We start from the raw sequence: 16,043 nt of genomic DNA, 5'->3' as shown, positions 1-16,043 counted from the left end.
TATATATATATATGTATATATATATATATATGTATATATATATATATATATATATGTATATATATATATATATATATGTATATATATATGTATATATATATATATATATATATATGTAATGTGATATTGTTTTACTGACACTTTGTTTCTGGTATGTTGACCACAAAAAAAACCATACAAACATAATTTCCTGTGAGAAGTTAGATGTGTGAAAAGCATCGTCTGCACACTCATAGTGTGAAAAGGATGCATAGTTAGAGTGCAAGAATTTCCACCTACATAGCCATTATACCTGCTTACATGCTAATCATGTAAAATGACATTTGTTACATTTGAGGCTTTTATTATTGCTGCATTTCAGAAAATGGCAACTTTCTACAGCCCTACATCCTCACAAGGTGCTTTAAATTCATTACCTGGTTCAAATATTACCTGCACAAATTGTGCTTTGAGAATCTAACTTTCTTGTTGATGATTTACCGATATAGAAAAAAATACACATTTCAACATGTCAACAGATTTATTATTGCCACACACAAAAAAACAACAACAACAAAAAATCTAGAAAATGCAAAAGCCTAGTATCTCCCAAAAATGACATCTTTTCAGGAATAAAAAAAACAAATTGTCTTGCTTTTAAATTTTAACCAGCTAAGCATTGTCGCAAGTTCCATGCTCTTTTTGACACTTTTCACTTTATATCATATTAAGGATGTAAAGATAAAGCGCAGTAGAATCGACATTGACATGAAGCTAAAAAATTGTTAAATGATTATATGTTTTGCAATTTGGCAGTCAAGATTGCTTTGCACTCCTGTGCTCTCCAGAACATAGACAGTCTCACAGTCAGGGAGATTTTCTAACTGTTTACAATCTTTATCTTGACATTTCTTAGTTATATTGAACTTCTCATATGGAGGTATGAGCACCTCTTGCTCCTTGTCTTGAAGCACTGGATATTTTTTAAAAAAAGCCCCCGAACAGGTCGTTATTTTAAAGCATGTTTTCTCACCAAAATGTGTCAGATTTGTTAATTTTGAAGTGGAGGTAAAAGTTCCAAATCGAACCTCTTTGTTGACCTCGCCAGAAAACGTAGATTTGGTTCTCCGGTAGGTTTTGTGACAGTTTTCATTACCACTGAGGATTTGCACAGCCCTGGTCAGCCAGAAATGTAAGAAGTGGAACTGAAAGGAGGATCCGTAGTCTTTTCTTCCAGTTCTGACCGCTTTGTTAAATTTTACATATAAACCAGTAGCACCATCAGTGTAAATACAAATTGCTCTCAGGTGGTTCTCAGTTAATGCCTCATCTTCTTTGTCTTTTGATTGTAGGTTCCTTTTTGTACATTTTGTTGCACTATTCCACGCACGTTTAAACAGCCCATTGCTCATTTCCTTTTTAAAGTATGTTTCTTTTACTGTTTTTTCCATTTCCTCCTCGCAGGTGCTGTACATGTCATCAACTGAATCTTCAGACATGTTCAGTGGGAAGGGCTCCTTGTTTTGCAAACTGGAGATGTCATTGATCTACAAGGGGAGAAGGTAAAAAGTTGACAGAAACAGCCAGTAAACCATAAGTTAAACCATAAGCTATACTTTCAAAATGTTGTGGATGGTCTGAACTGTTTTAATGCAAAATCTTGACATGGAGTTAAAACAAACTTGCAGTAAATGGAAAAGAAGATGTTTGTTTCAAAGCAGAAACAAAATTGGATTCTAATATTTGCTACTGATGATCATATTGGACGTAATTATCAATAATGCCATGAATTTGGTGATTGTTGTCTCATTTTTTAAATGAGTTTTTCATCAGTCTCAGTGTGGACCTTTGTGTTTACTTCATCTCTTTTAACAGCTTTTTTTTTAAGCAGCATTTTTGTCACACCAAGGTTTCCATCTCAAGAGCTTTACCTCCCTAAATATTGAGTTATTTTATCCATAAAGTATTTTAGGTTGTTTGTTCATAATTGTATTGTGAAGGTTGCAGATGACATCGCTGTAGTTAGACTGATGTCCAACAGTTGTAAGTTCATGTATAGGATGGATGAAGAGGAGTCTGCTGATTGGTGTAATATAAATAACTGGAACATTAATGGGACAAAAACTAGAGATGGTAGTGGACATCAGAAGAACAGGTTACACCTCCTCTACCTTCATCATTGAAAGGAAAGCCGTGGAGCAGTTCAGGCTCTGGCCTCCAGATGTGGGATGACCTCACATGAGACACAAACATCAGGCTTACTGATGAGTGTATTTTATTAGGAGACAAGAACAACATCCTTAGTGTTGCTGTGCTGATGTCCTTTGACCAGTTTGTAGTGGAGTGTTTTGATATTTTCCATTTACGGTCTGGTATGAAATGTGCACTGAGTGCACTGCAGACTGATTAGATCAGCTCAGAAATGAACAACTGCAGCCTCCCTTCACTAACTTTACACCAGAAGATGCAAACAACCCATCTAACCCATGGACTTTCCCAGACCTGGTAATTAACAATTAATCTGATTCTGGTAATGTTTTCTAAAGTTTTGATTCCCAAAGTTGTTGTCAGGACTCAGGGTCTTGAGAAAATTGATGAAAATCAAATTAGCTTGATTATTTATCTTTAACCCTATTAATATGAACCGAGTTGGGTTTTTTTTTTTTAACTCAAATGACATAGTGGATCATAATGGATCATAGTGGATAATAGTGGATCAACCAGTTTGTTGTTGACAACTAAAACAAGCTGTTTAGTTGTCAACAACAAACTGGTTGATCCACTATGAGAAGGTACTATTTATAAGACTGAGTTTATTGCAGCTCCTCCGACTAAAGAAGTCTTTTGGATAAAAAAAGTTGGTTACGTACTGTAACCCCAGATTCTAAGAGTATAGGCGTAGCCCTTTAAGATCTGGGCCTCACTGGCTCTTAAATGGCTGAAGAAAAAGCTCTTTGGGAGCCGATTACCCGCTCTTAACGAAATTTATTTGACCGGGTGGGGCCCACACAACAGGTGGGCATGGACTAAAGTTTTCAGTGCTGCGCTTTGAGCGACGGGATGTAACCCACGAGCGACAGCCTTAAAGGGCGAAGCCTATACGAAACAGAACTAAATGTTTCAGCAGCGAATAATCCATCCAGAGGACCTGAATTAACCTTGTTAGATTCATCTACCTGGGTTATTGAGCATCCATCAGGAGATATAGATTTATGTATGTCATGAAAGATTTGGTTATATGCTTGCCTTGAAAATGCTGAAGTTTTATGTAAAATGTAAATGTCATTACCATGTTTAATATTTCCACGTACCTTCCTGAGGTCTACAGGAAGCATCGAAAGAAGTAAACACAGAAGAGACAAAGTCTGCCTGTTTGTCTTCATCTCTGCAGTTCTTCTAAAATGTTCGGAATTTGAAAACACAATAAAAAATGTTTATATGACTGACAATATGCAGATAATATACACAAAATGTATATAAATAACAAATAATTCATTTATCTTGGGATTCAAATAATAAAATGAAAATCTTACGATTTGTTTGGAAAAACTCAACTCGTTTCCTGGAGGATGAAGTCGTGTCAACCACTCGGATCACAAATTAAATGTAGACTCAGACTTATATAGCCACTTTCTGTTTGTACTTCCTTTTCACAGTTTGTCACCCCTCACCCAAAAAATAAAATAAAATACACTCCCACACTCAGTGGGAGTGTATTTTGAGGCAGTTGTTGATGACTCATTTCAAAAGAAACAGAATTTATTTCATACTTTAAGCAAACCACTGTCCAGCTGCACAATAGCAGCCTAATTTGATACCATGTAAAATAAATATATTTAAAATTGCAAAAAACTTAAACTAAAAAAACAAAATCCCTAAAACAAACTAACAAACAAAAAATTAACTACTTTAGAGTAAGTACTGTTTGTACCTGCAGGAGGTTCAGAGCTGTCAAGACATTTTAGTCAGTATCCAAAAGAAGTGATCGATGGCAGCTAGCAGGATTTAGCCTTAATGATTCTTTATGTTTATTATGTTTTCAAAAAACACAACAATTGTTTTTTATGAAATATGAAGGAAGTTATCTTTAAATACACCACAATCTAGAAACAAACTGTACATGTGGATAAAATTTACTAATACATTATATTCAGATTTTATGTAATTTGTTTAAAAATCCTGTAAAAATTGATGATGTCAAATTTTAAATAAATAAAATGCTATGTGCTGTCATCATTGTATGTTCCCATGCAAAGATGAAATTGACTCTCTGCATTTAACCCATCGCACCTGGGATACACCCAGGTGGAGCAGTGGGCAGCTATGTAAGCTCTCAGGGAGCAATTCAGGATTAGGTGTCCTGCACAGAAACACCACGAGATGTGCAATGACTGGGGATTGAACCTGAGTTGGCTGCCCTACCCCTACACCATCTCGGCTCCAAGACATAATATAAGGCATATTAGAGATTATATTTAAGAAGCTGCAGTAGCTGGGTGGTCAGTGCTGCAGTTGTACAATCCTGAAGCTGCAGGTTCAAGCCCAAGGTATATCTGGTGTAAACTAATTGCCAAATCCTTTGTGCAAAGTTGCTAACTAAGGTAACTTCTGCAAAACAGAGCAGCTAAAAGAAAACCATCATCAACAACAAAATATATAATTTTAGACAAGACAAATATCACACTGGAGCACATTTACAGGAAGAGACATTTCAGATTCTGGCTACGGTTCACAATAAGTGACAAGTCAACAAACACATTAGTCACCATATCCTGATGCATGCTCAATAATCCAGGTAGAAAAATCTAAAAAGTTCAATCCGGTCCTCTTGACATTAAAAAACAAACAAAACAAAAAAAAAACTAAGCAAAAAAATGTAGAAACGTTTCGTCTTTCATCCGAGAGACTTCCTCAGTCTGAGGTGCTGTATTCAGCTCAGTCTCTTAAATAGCACCTTTTCAGAGTGGATCAACCTACTTCACATATGGGGAGCAATATTATAGGCAGAAACATGGGTGTGCTATGGGGTCTCCAGTTTCTCCTATTGTTGCCAACCTGTACATGGAGGAGGTAGAAAAGAGAGCCTTGACGTCCTTTTCAGGGACACCACCAAGTCATTGGTTCAGGTATGTTGACGACACCTGGGTTAAAATTAAATCTCAGGAAGTCCAACATTTTACTGACCACATCAACTCTGTGGATAAATACATCAAGTTCACACGAGAAGATGAAAAAAAAAAAAGGCAGGTTGGCTTTCTTGGACTGTGAGGTCTCAGTCTCTGATAGAGGACATTTGCAAACCGAGGTGTACCGCAAACCCACCCACACAGACCAGTATTTGCAGTTTGACTCCCATCACCCTTTGGAGCACAAGTTAGGAGTCATCAGGACTCTGTATCACAGAGCAGACAGCGTCCCCACTAACTCAGGAGCCAGGCAGAAGGAAAAATCCCACACAAGACAGGCTCTAGAGCAATGTGGATATCCTAACTGGGCCTTCCTGAAACCAGAGAAGAAACCCAAACAGGACTCCAGTCAGCCAACAGGTGAAAAGGAGGAACCCAGACCAGTGGTCATTCCGTATGTTGTGGGAGTATCAGAGAAACTGAGACGTTTATTTTCTAAACACAACGTCCCAGTGGCTTTTAAACCCCAAAATACATTAAAGACTGGTTCATCCCAAAGATCCAGTCCCCCGGCACAAACAGTAATATTGTGTATGCTGTTCAGTGTCAGGAGGGTGATCAGTCTTACATCGGGGAAACTAAACAGCCTGTTAAAGACGGGAGCTGGCTGCGGGCCACCGGATCCATAAACCCCCTCCAGCCCACATCTTTATCCCCGGCTCGAACCTCCCTCAGATGTGGCAACTCATGCTAACAAATAAATCAAGGAAATGTCAATTAAGTTTTATAAATTATATAAAAAAAGGCAGAAAAAGACTACAAGTTACAGCGCTGGACTCTCCGGACTCTGACGCGTTCACAGACCTGGAAGAGCCTCGTTGTCCCATGTCATTACTAATTTATAGGGCCCTAAAGACTCCACCTTCACAGAAGGGGAGCTCAACCTGTCAGTGTATGAGGGGGCGTGGCTAAGTGTGATCTCAGGGATCTTATGTGGACTGACGTGTTAGGAAATATGAGACGGTGCTCCAAAGCCTTTCTACGTGATGTGGCAAGCAGATGAAACTCTATTCCGTGATATTGAATCATCAGGGAGACTCTCTTAAGAGTTTGCTGGCCCAGTTCAACCCAGTCAGAACCGGGTCATAATTTCATTATAATCCCGTCTCTGAGCAGATCAAAACCATAAGACCAGTCTAGATTAAAAATATCTTAACAAGCCACTGACCAAAAGGATGGACAAGCACAGAAGATCAACATCATTAGGCCAGGACTCTGCGGTCTACACTCATCTCCAGGCCAGAGGTCACTCTTTCAGGGATGAAGATGTTCACATCCTGGACAGAGAGGAACGATGGTTTGAGAGAGGAGTAAAGGAGGCAATCTTTGTGAAAAGAAATCGTCCATCATTAAACAGGGGTGGAGGCCTCCGGGTTCAGTTGTCCCCCTCTTACAATGCTGTGATTGCTAGTATCACTCAGCCCTCTGTGAACAGTAAACAGCCATCAGTGTGCTAATGATCCATTGTTAGGCTGATGGTCCTTCTTGACCATGTGAGCAGCTGGTTTTGGTTGTCAGCAGCAAACTGGTTGATCCACTCTGAGAAGGTGCTATTTAAGAGACTGAGCTGAATACAGCACCTCAGACTGAGGAAGTCTTTCGGATGAAAGATGAAATGTATCTACATTTTTTTGCTTTTTGTTTTTTGATTTTATTGAATGTCCAGAGGACCAGATTGAACTTTTTTAGACATTAGTCACCAATTCAGAATGTGAGATTTTGAAAACACCTGTGGTCTAAAAAAAAAGTTCAAGCCAAAATCAACTTGACTTTATTTGTAACAGAAGGCGTTTCACTTCTCATCCGAGAAGCTTTCTCAATTCAAAGAACAGAGTTTGTCACCCCCAACCCCTCAAAAAAAAAACCAACAAAAAAAAAAAAAAAACACCCACACACTCAGTGGGATCAGTATTTAAAACACACTTGGTCGTGTGGGTTCAGCGGCTGGTTTGTTATCTTGATGCTTCATTTCAAAGAAAACAGAATGTACTTCACACAAACCACATAGCTGCACAATAGCTGCCTAATTTGTCAGTGTAAAATAAATATATATAAATTGCAAAAAAAACCTGAAAAAAAATCCTCAAACAAACAAACAAAAAATAACTACTTTAGAGAACAAAGTCCATGCTCAATACTTTAGAGTAAGTACTGTTTGTACCTGCAGGAGGTTCAGAGCTGTCAAGACATTTTAGTCAGTATCCAAAAGAAGTGATCGATGGCAGCTAGCAGGATTTAGCCTTAATGATTCTTTATGTTTATTATGTTTTCAAAAAAACACAACAATTGTTTTTTATTAAATAGGAAGGAAGTTAATACACCACAAACTGTAGATGTGGCTAACTTTTACTAATATATTCTGTTTTTATGTAGTTTGTTTAAAAATCCTGTAAAATTGATCATGTCAAATTGTATTAGGTATATTAGAGATTATACTTAAGGAGCTGTAGTAGCTGGGTGGTCAGTACTTCGGTTTTATAATCCTGAAGTTTCAGGTTCGAGCCCAAGATAATAACTGCTGTAAACTAATTGCCAAATCCTTTGTGCAAAGTTGCTAACTATATTAACATCTGCAAAACAGAGCAGCTAAAAGAAAACCATCATCAACAACAAAATAGATCATTTTAGACAAGACAAATATCAAGCACTGGAGCACATTTACAGGAAGAGACATTTCAGATTCTGGCTACGGTTCACGGTTTTGTCAATGCTGCTGTCTCCAGACCTGTCTAACATACTGTAGCTGGTCTCACCACTGTCTTGTAAATTTTTCCTTTGACCATCCAGATATACACAAAGCACGAATGTTTGCTAACACGATAACACGATAACATGATAACATGATAACATGATTAAAATACGGCTACAAGTCATGGTATTAGCTTACTTACTGCCTTTATTTGATGTTATATGACCATAAACTTCTGTGATAAATCCACTATGCTCAATATTATTCCTTGGTATGCAATGAAATGTGTAGTAAAAAAAAAGATTGGAAAAGCACCAGAAGCCAAGGTTGCTTGTAGCTACTTAGCTTCTTCATACTTCAGCGCCGAAACTTCAGAAGATGCTGATTGGCTGGAATGAAAGTTTACCTGTGATTTCATTGGTTGAATTTTTTTTTTTTAACCTTTTTGTAAACTTCCGTTGTCGCTACACAAATCACGTGACACAGGTCTGTTTTGACTGGGGGTGTTTTTTTTTTCCTGCACTCTGCACACATTCATATGCTGCGTACAGACAGGTTGTAGGGACCGCTGCGCTCGGGCTGACAGTTTATTATAAAGCAGGAGATAACCAGATATTTTGCTTGGGCATTTGCCCAGTTGTCCATATGGTTAATCCGGCCTTGTGGTCAGTTCGCAACTGCGCAGGATAGACTTTCTTGTGTGCAGAGAATGTGCGAGCAGTGCGTGATTACACAGGCGCGCAGCTTAGAGGGATCATAGGTCTCTACTATACCAGGCCAGATATTCTGTTTTCAGCACACAGTCATAGCACACAGATTATACAGAGCCCCCAAGAGGACATGGGGGATTTTTTTTTAGTTTTGCGTTCCCACGCAAAGTTTTTGTGTTACCTCGCAATACTGTAGTGTTTTTATTTTTAAATCAGCCTTAAATATGTCCACTGGTTATCCTTATATTTAAGGCTGATTTCAAAATAAAACTCCATGAACCTAAAATATGGGTGTACTGTAGAGTCTGTTCCATTGTTGCTGTTGTCAGCGAGGCAACACTACATTACTGTGAGGGAATGCAAAAACTTTTGCGTGGGAACGCAAAACAAACAACTAAAAAAAACCATGTCCACTTCGGGGTTTTGTTGATTCTTTTGTAGACACTATAACTAAATGTTTTGTAACTTCCTCTTCTTACAGTTGCTACGTGCAAACTTGCATCTAACTCCTACTGTGGTCACATCTTGCTTTATTTAACTTTCTGATTTTATTCTCTGTCTTCTCATTGCTATCTCATCTGCCACTCACCCTTTCCTATTCTATGAAGCATTTACTTATCACTTCTGAAAAGTTTACTGATGATCACAAAAACATTTCTAGGAAGTTTATTGCCAGTCACAAAACATTTCTACGGAAATTGAACCACTTATAATCATTATCAATTTAAAGGCGCATAACAATCACTTCATTGTGAATCATTACGAATGATAATGGATGCCAAGATGGCTGTGCTCTCTGAAGCTTCGCTGGCTTCCGGTGCGATACTCTGAGCCTGAATCAGTATGATATATGTATATATATATATATATATATATATATGCTGCAGAATGAATTCCAACAACAGAAGCATCCAATTTGAAAAAAAAAATAACTGCTATAAATTGACATTGTCATTTTCACCTCAAAGACAACCGTAAAACAAACAAAAAAACAACCACAGAAAAACCCAAGACCAAGCTTTTACATAGAGCCTCTGTCAGTTGTCCAACTTAATTCCCCTGCATTAAGGGTTTCAACACTTTTTGACACATTTCCTTATCTTTTTCTTTTAAAAGACCAAGACTGGTGAATGGGCCCCAATGAGTTTAAAAGATCCGGTTTGATTGTAAGTTGAAAAACAAAATAAATTATACAGACTGAAAAGACTCGGACTCAAAACTGTGGTTTTGATCATCACAAAACAAAAACAAAGGTCAGGTCTGGCTCAAAAACTGTGGTTTTGATGTGCAATTTGTCACATCGGTGGGAGTCACTTAGTCTCGTCCTCATGTGGTTCTTGTGAATGTTCATAACCACCAATGTCTTCTTGCACAAGTATGTCGAAACAAACAAGGTCAGTGTTGTTTTTTTTTTTCTTTTTGCAAATGTTTGAACTTCTTCGACCCTGACCACCCAGCTGATGGTAAAAGTTGACAAGAGGGAGTTGTTGGTGCCGACTGTGGTCGTCAGCCTCCACTTCGAAAATGACAACCCAACCTTGTAAGGGTTGTTTTTTTGAAGTGGAGGTTAGTTTGACTGCAGTTAAGGGTCCACGGAGAAAAGAAAGAAAAAAAGCTCAGTCTTTATTTCAATGGCTGCAAAATCCCAAAAGCGCTGTTGAAACTCTTCAGCCAGAGATGAGGCTGCACACTTCTTCACTTTCGCACTGACATGGTTCTGTGAAAAACTGGTCTTTACTTCCTGCAGCAATGAAAAATGTGGTATTGGGCTGGGTTTGTGACAAGTGCCTTTGTACAAGTAACAGCTTGGGCCCAAAGGATTTGATGTGTGAACACAGTTGGCTTACCGCTGCATTTTGCCCCTGAAGGCTCAAGTTCAGCTCATTCAGATGTCATGTTATTTCAACTAAAAATCCAGCCAGCCAAATAGGAGGATCACATAATGCTGGCATTGGTTGTCCCTTTTTTGACAATAATTGTCTGATTTCATCCCTAAGAGAGTAGAAGAGCTGCAGTGCAGACCGCCGCCTGAACCATCTTACATACAAACAACATCTCCATATTCAGCCTGGATGTCGAGCAGAAACTGGTGGTGGCACAGGGCCTTGGAACAAATATGATTTATTTATTTTATCACCGGTTCCATAACATGATCATATTTCAGTTATAGACTGGGACTGATAATCTACTTTGCTCACCAGCCATGGCAGGTGCAACATTTGTAATAATCCCAGTGACTTTATTCCATGGTCATTTCAAGGAATCTATGGCTGTAATGAATTACAAGGGGACCCGGAAATTCAACCACACACAGGAGGGAATGACAAGATTCATTGAAATTTTATCAGGAGGTGAACTCCTGAGGGAGAAAGTCAGCTGAAACTCTGCAGAGTTTGATCACAGGTGGAGATGCAGCAGTGCGATGACGTCAGATGGAAGGAAGGTTTGTAGGGACGGAGGTACATCCAGATCACGTAACACATGAGTGTAACCTGGAAGGTCCAACAAACACTCCTCTACAGCTTGTGGAGCTTGGTTCTGGGAACTCACAACTCCTAGAGTCCGGGGTCTTGTAAATAAATACATTTCTTTAGCTTATCCTTCAAGTTCCCGTTGCTTGTCTGCGTTCTGAGTTCAATCCACCATCAGATCATGATAGTAACGTATAATCCAAAATATATAATTCGTAATTCAATAAAATTAGTTCAACGTGGACGCCTGGATACTGCTGTTGTTTTGAAACAAAAGTTTGAGAGTTTATAATTCATGAAAAGAACAAAAAAACACATTTATTGTTTTGTTTTTAACCTACAATTTTAGTAATGCAATTGTAATTTCAAAACCATGTATGTCTTTATTAAAAACTCTGCTTTGGCTTTCCCACATGATACAATCAAATTAAGCTTATTTTCAGTTTTAAAACCTCAAACATTGATTCACTCAGCTCTGACTATACATATCTTGAATTCCTTGAAAACAGTCAGTCTCTTGGCTAATTAGGCAGACACAGTTGTTCCGTATTTCAGTAAAAAAAAACAAAAAAACTCAAATTTCCAGTTGTCCTGGAAGCGGTGGCCCTTGCTGTCAACTTTTTCTTTTAGTTGTCATTTTAGACATGGGCCAGAAAGGATCACATTGTCATCTTCTGGTAAAATATAAACCAGCTTTTTGTACGCATGTAGTTTATACTTTAAACTTGGGAAGCACTGATCCACATTTTTTAACTTCCGATCTGATCCTGATACCTAAATCTGGATATCGGCCAATACGATACCGTCCCGATGTCATCATCATTATTGATTTTATATGAGGCTGTAATAATCTCATCTCTATAGGCAAGTACAATTGTACAAATATATGTATGTCCAAAAAGCAACATGAGGTAAGTTTTTATTAATGTTGGATAAGTTTCAAAGTTAGAATTAAATCCTACTAACACAAAACATGTTTTTTTTTTATTCCTAGCTTCAAAGTAGATATTAAAGTGATTAGATGGCTTCAAACATCTGCTAAGTTCATGCCATAAACCAACACAGACATGTTCCTGTTTTTAGTATTTTACATCAATTTATAATGTAGCTGTTTTAGTTTTGTTTTTTAAATATAATTTTCTTGTAATTTTCAATTTATATGCTTTTTATGATTGTCTATTGTTGTACTGGTAAATATCTCCTGGAGGGTAAACTTTATCTTGGCTGCAAGTATCAAACTGTGAAATCCTTCATTTTCTACAACTTATAGTGGTTGGTCATTAATTACGATGAAGTTTAGCAACTTCTCGGTAAACATTGGAGCTCCATGGCTTTAGCGCTCTGTTATTCTCGTTCAGTCCAGAGATCTAAGATATGAACTAAGAAATACGCTAAACTAAGAATACGCTAGTGCTTAACTAGTAGTACAAAAAACAATACGCCGAACAACAGCAGCATGAACAACTCTCCACAGAAAGCAAAGTTTACCATTAAATAACAAAAGCATGCCATACATCCAAATTCTGTTCTGTAAATTGTCTTACAGAGGAAAATTCTGTTCTGCCAGCACTGAAATTGTTGAAAAGTTGTCAGGTATCGACTTGTCAGCCTCCTTCACTGTGTGTTCTCACAATTTTCATTGCTAAAACAAAAACATCAACACATTTAGTTTAACAATTAATTTGTATTCAATTTAAGGACATTTTGTTGTTCCCAAACTGGAAGTACATTTGATATGTTTCCCAAGAAGTCATGCCATGTCAGGAAAAATTGTTTTCTTTTAAGCATGACAGAAAGGTTCTTTATGTGGAATAAGTTTTTTCCTTTTTTATCAAGGTCTAAATTATTTATGTTTTCCAGTGCTTTTTAATGTGAAAAACCATTAATGAGATAAAATTCTGATGTTTCTGTAAAATCCCAGCAGAGGGCAGCATTGACTAGCACTTTAACATCCAAGCTCTGATCTCCCTGAGATGCTCTAAGCACTTAAATGAGCAGGTTTGAGTTGTGTGTTGGGCATAAAAATGAACAATCTGATTAGTAGAATGAATGTTGGCTGATGCAACAATAACAAACTTGAAGATTTGGTAATGTGATAAACCTTTAGACAAATATTAGAGAGAGAGAGAGAAAAAGGAGGAGTTTTAAAAATGATTTTTAGGTACACCTTGCACAGACACATAAAGTCCTGTAACACTCATGAAACAGTTGTGATTTAACAAGGACAGAAGCAGATTGGGAGACACTAATACTACAGACTGAATGAAGCCAGAGAGACAACAAGCAGGGAATGCAAAGTATCTGAGAAGCTTGGAGGGATTGAAAAAGATCTTTGGTTTGGCTGGTGCACGCCCAGAAGAATGGGAAAGAAACAATATGGGAACAGGTGGAGAGGGATAGTCTGGAGAGTAGGCGTAGTGGAGGTTCAGCATACAAAGCAAGGTATGGAAATATTTTGTGTTAGGTGGAATCTCAGATGGAATAAAATATGTAAATGAAACTAAAAATATATACAGGTAAACAGGCAGCAAAATGGTCAATGAAAGAAAGAGTCAAAGAAGTAAACACCAACAAGTAAGGAACGAGTCATACGACAGTCATGCAGGAGAGAAAGTGAGAAAAAACAAAAAAAGGCCCAGTAATAAGTACAATAAATTAATAAAAGTGTTCAAGAATTGCCGTGAGATAAGGAAAAGTAGAGAGTACTAGAGAAAATCCAAAAAAGCACAATAGCACAGGGAATGGAAGACTAGATTTAGTTGTTGGAAAAGTAAAGCGGGAGCAACGAAGAATACATGAAAAATAAAGATGTGCAAAAAAACATGAAGGACATTAGAAAGAAAAATGAAATAAAATTGGAAGTCTGCTAATTGTTACAGCACAGGTAGAGGAGGTGGTGTCATATAGTCTCATTCACATTAAATGAAGTGTGATGAGAAATGTGGTTTTATTTGACCGAAACTACTTGATGTTATAAACACATTTTATTAAATATCACTGTCATATCAGGGCTATTTGGTGACAGCAGAACAGCAAAATCAGGACTTCATAAATGTGGCTGTAGCAAGGGGATAAGTGGGCAGAGTTTTGATGGTTCCTTCTCCTTTCTATGTGCCTAAAAGCCCATGACAGGAAACTACACAACATTCCACATCTGATGTGGTGTAAGAGTGTCTATGGTGCAAAGTACTGCATTTGTAGAATAAAAAGCGAGGTTAGAATATGTGAGTGGCTTTTGTTGTAAAGTGCATTCAGCAATCAACAAGATTAGAAAGGCACTAAGCAAACAGTTCAAGAGTACAGACGGCTCCCTGCTTTCTAAACTGACACCAACAAAGATGAGGACACAATTTATCAAGGTTCACTACATAATTGGAATGAATTTTCTTATGCTTTGTTGATGGGAAGAGAGATTAAGCTTGATCAGATTGTAGGACCCCACCCCCCCCCCCAAAAAAAAAAAAAAAAAAAGTTTGTAGATTCCAGCCTGGAGGCAGTTGTTGACATGTTTCTGTAGCTTGAATAGCTTAAGGGCAGCCGGCCCGGGACCCGAAAGTCCCAGGTTCAATCCCCGGTCACTGCACACCTTGTGGTGTCTCTGGGCAGCACACCTCATCCCCAAAATGCCCCCTGGGCACTTTCAATAGCTGCCCACTGCACCACCTGGTGGTGGATGGGTTAACTGCAGAGACTAATTTTGCCATTGTATGGAAACATACAGTGATGACATTGTGTCAACATTATTATTATTATTATTATTATTATTATTATTATTATTATTAAGTAGTTAAAGAGAAAAATCAGATGTGGGAGTTTAGCAAGGTGCTGGGACATCATTCGCCTTGATGAGATTCAGGCAAGTGGATGATGTACGTCGTCAGCACAGGGCTTAATTTGTAAACTGATCAATGCTGGAATGCAAATAGTGGGCGGGCCAGCGGGGGTGGGGTGAGGGGGTGGGTTGGAGGGAGCTTGTAGTCCTTCCCTTTAAATTTTTGAATGAAGTAGATGCTATTTCCTGCATTTTGGTGTAGCCCATTTTAACAGGTTGTTAAACAACTACATTTACCTACATTTGCAAACACTTTATTAAATTACTATTTTAGAGAGCAACAACAGGTTGTGTGTGTGAATAGAGCAGCTACGATTCTGTCAAGCATCCTCACCCCCCCCCCCCCCCCCCCACCCACACACACACACACCTCACACCTCTGAGTCGAACTCTTCTCCGCTGATTTCATTCCTGCGCATTGTTGCTCCTGCTGCTCCTGCTGCTCCAACCTCAGTTACGACTGCCTTCTCGGTTGTCCAACTAAGGACAATCCATCCATCCATTTATTTAATGAAAGTAAACTGGACTGTCTTTTTGACATTTTGATCGCTGCTATTTTGACAAATTAGCGCCGGTGTTTTGAAACGTGACTAATGTGAATAATACACATCAAACATTTCTCTTGTTGTATTTTTTTACTGTAAACTTTTTTGTTTATTATGCCTGAAATGTATGCAGGAGTTCCGACACATCAGCAGTTGTGCGCACTCTGTAGAGCTGTCTAGAGATGCTCCTGCATGTAACATGCACTGTCCTCAGTGTGCGCTGCTGAAGGTGTTGGATGAAGACGCTTCAGCCCCGTGGGACATCCCGTCCGCATCTCTGCTGGGCAGAAGCATGTGTGCGATCTGCTGCGGCCGGAAAATCCACTCCACAGACTGGGCAACATCTCCTCTCGTTGTATTTTTAATAAATGATCAAAATAAAAATGTGCAATGACTTTGGACTTTTAGAGGCGGAGATTTGAGTTGCCGGATCCAAGCAAATAGTTGCCGGAACCCACCCGGTTGAAATGAAAGAGTTCCTGGATCTTGTTCTGGCAGGATCCGGCTCAAATTAAGCACACGTATCACGGGTTTTGTCAAACTGGAACCCCCCTACTGAGCTGCTGCACTTGTCCCCTTTGCCTGTTCTCCTTTGTATCAGAGAAAAACATTTGTCTGTGGGATTGAAGAG

General features: G+C 38.4%; 1 protein-coding gene across 1 annotated transcript; it reads right to left on the bottom strand.

Moving 5' to 3' along the window:
• Window positions 1–764: 764 nt before the first annotated feature.
• Window positions 765–3,362, bottom strand: LOC119422917 (ecto-ADP-ribosyltransferase 5-like). The gene is made up of 2 exons (XM_037690330.1): window positions 3,306–3,362; window positions 765–1,526 (listed from the first exon to the last, which is right to left on the bottom strand). The coding sequence occupies exons 1-2, from the start codon at window positions 3,360–3,362 to the stop codon at window positions 765–767; spliced, it is 819 nt and encodes a 272-aa protein (XP_037546258.1).
• Between the last annotated feature and the right edge of the window lie 12,681 nt (window positions 3,363–16,043).

This window comes from Nematolebias whitei, chromosome 16, assembly GCF_014905685.2.
Source record: "Nematolebias whitei isolate Nwh7 chromosome 16, NemWhi1, whole genome shotgun sequence".
NCBI classification, from domain to species: domain Eukaryota; kingdom Metazoa; phylum Chordata; class Actinopteri; order Cyprinodontiformes; family Rivulidae; genus Nematolebias; species Nematolebias whitei.
This window is presented reverse-complemented; position numbering and strand designations above follow the sequence as displayed.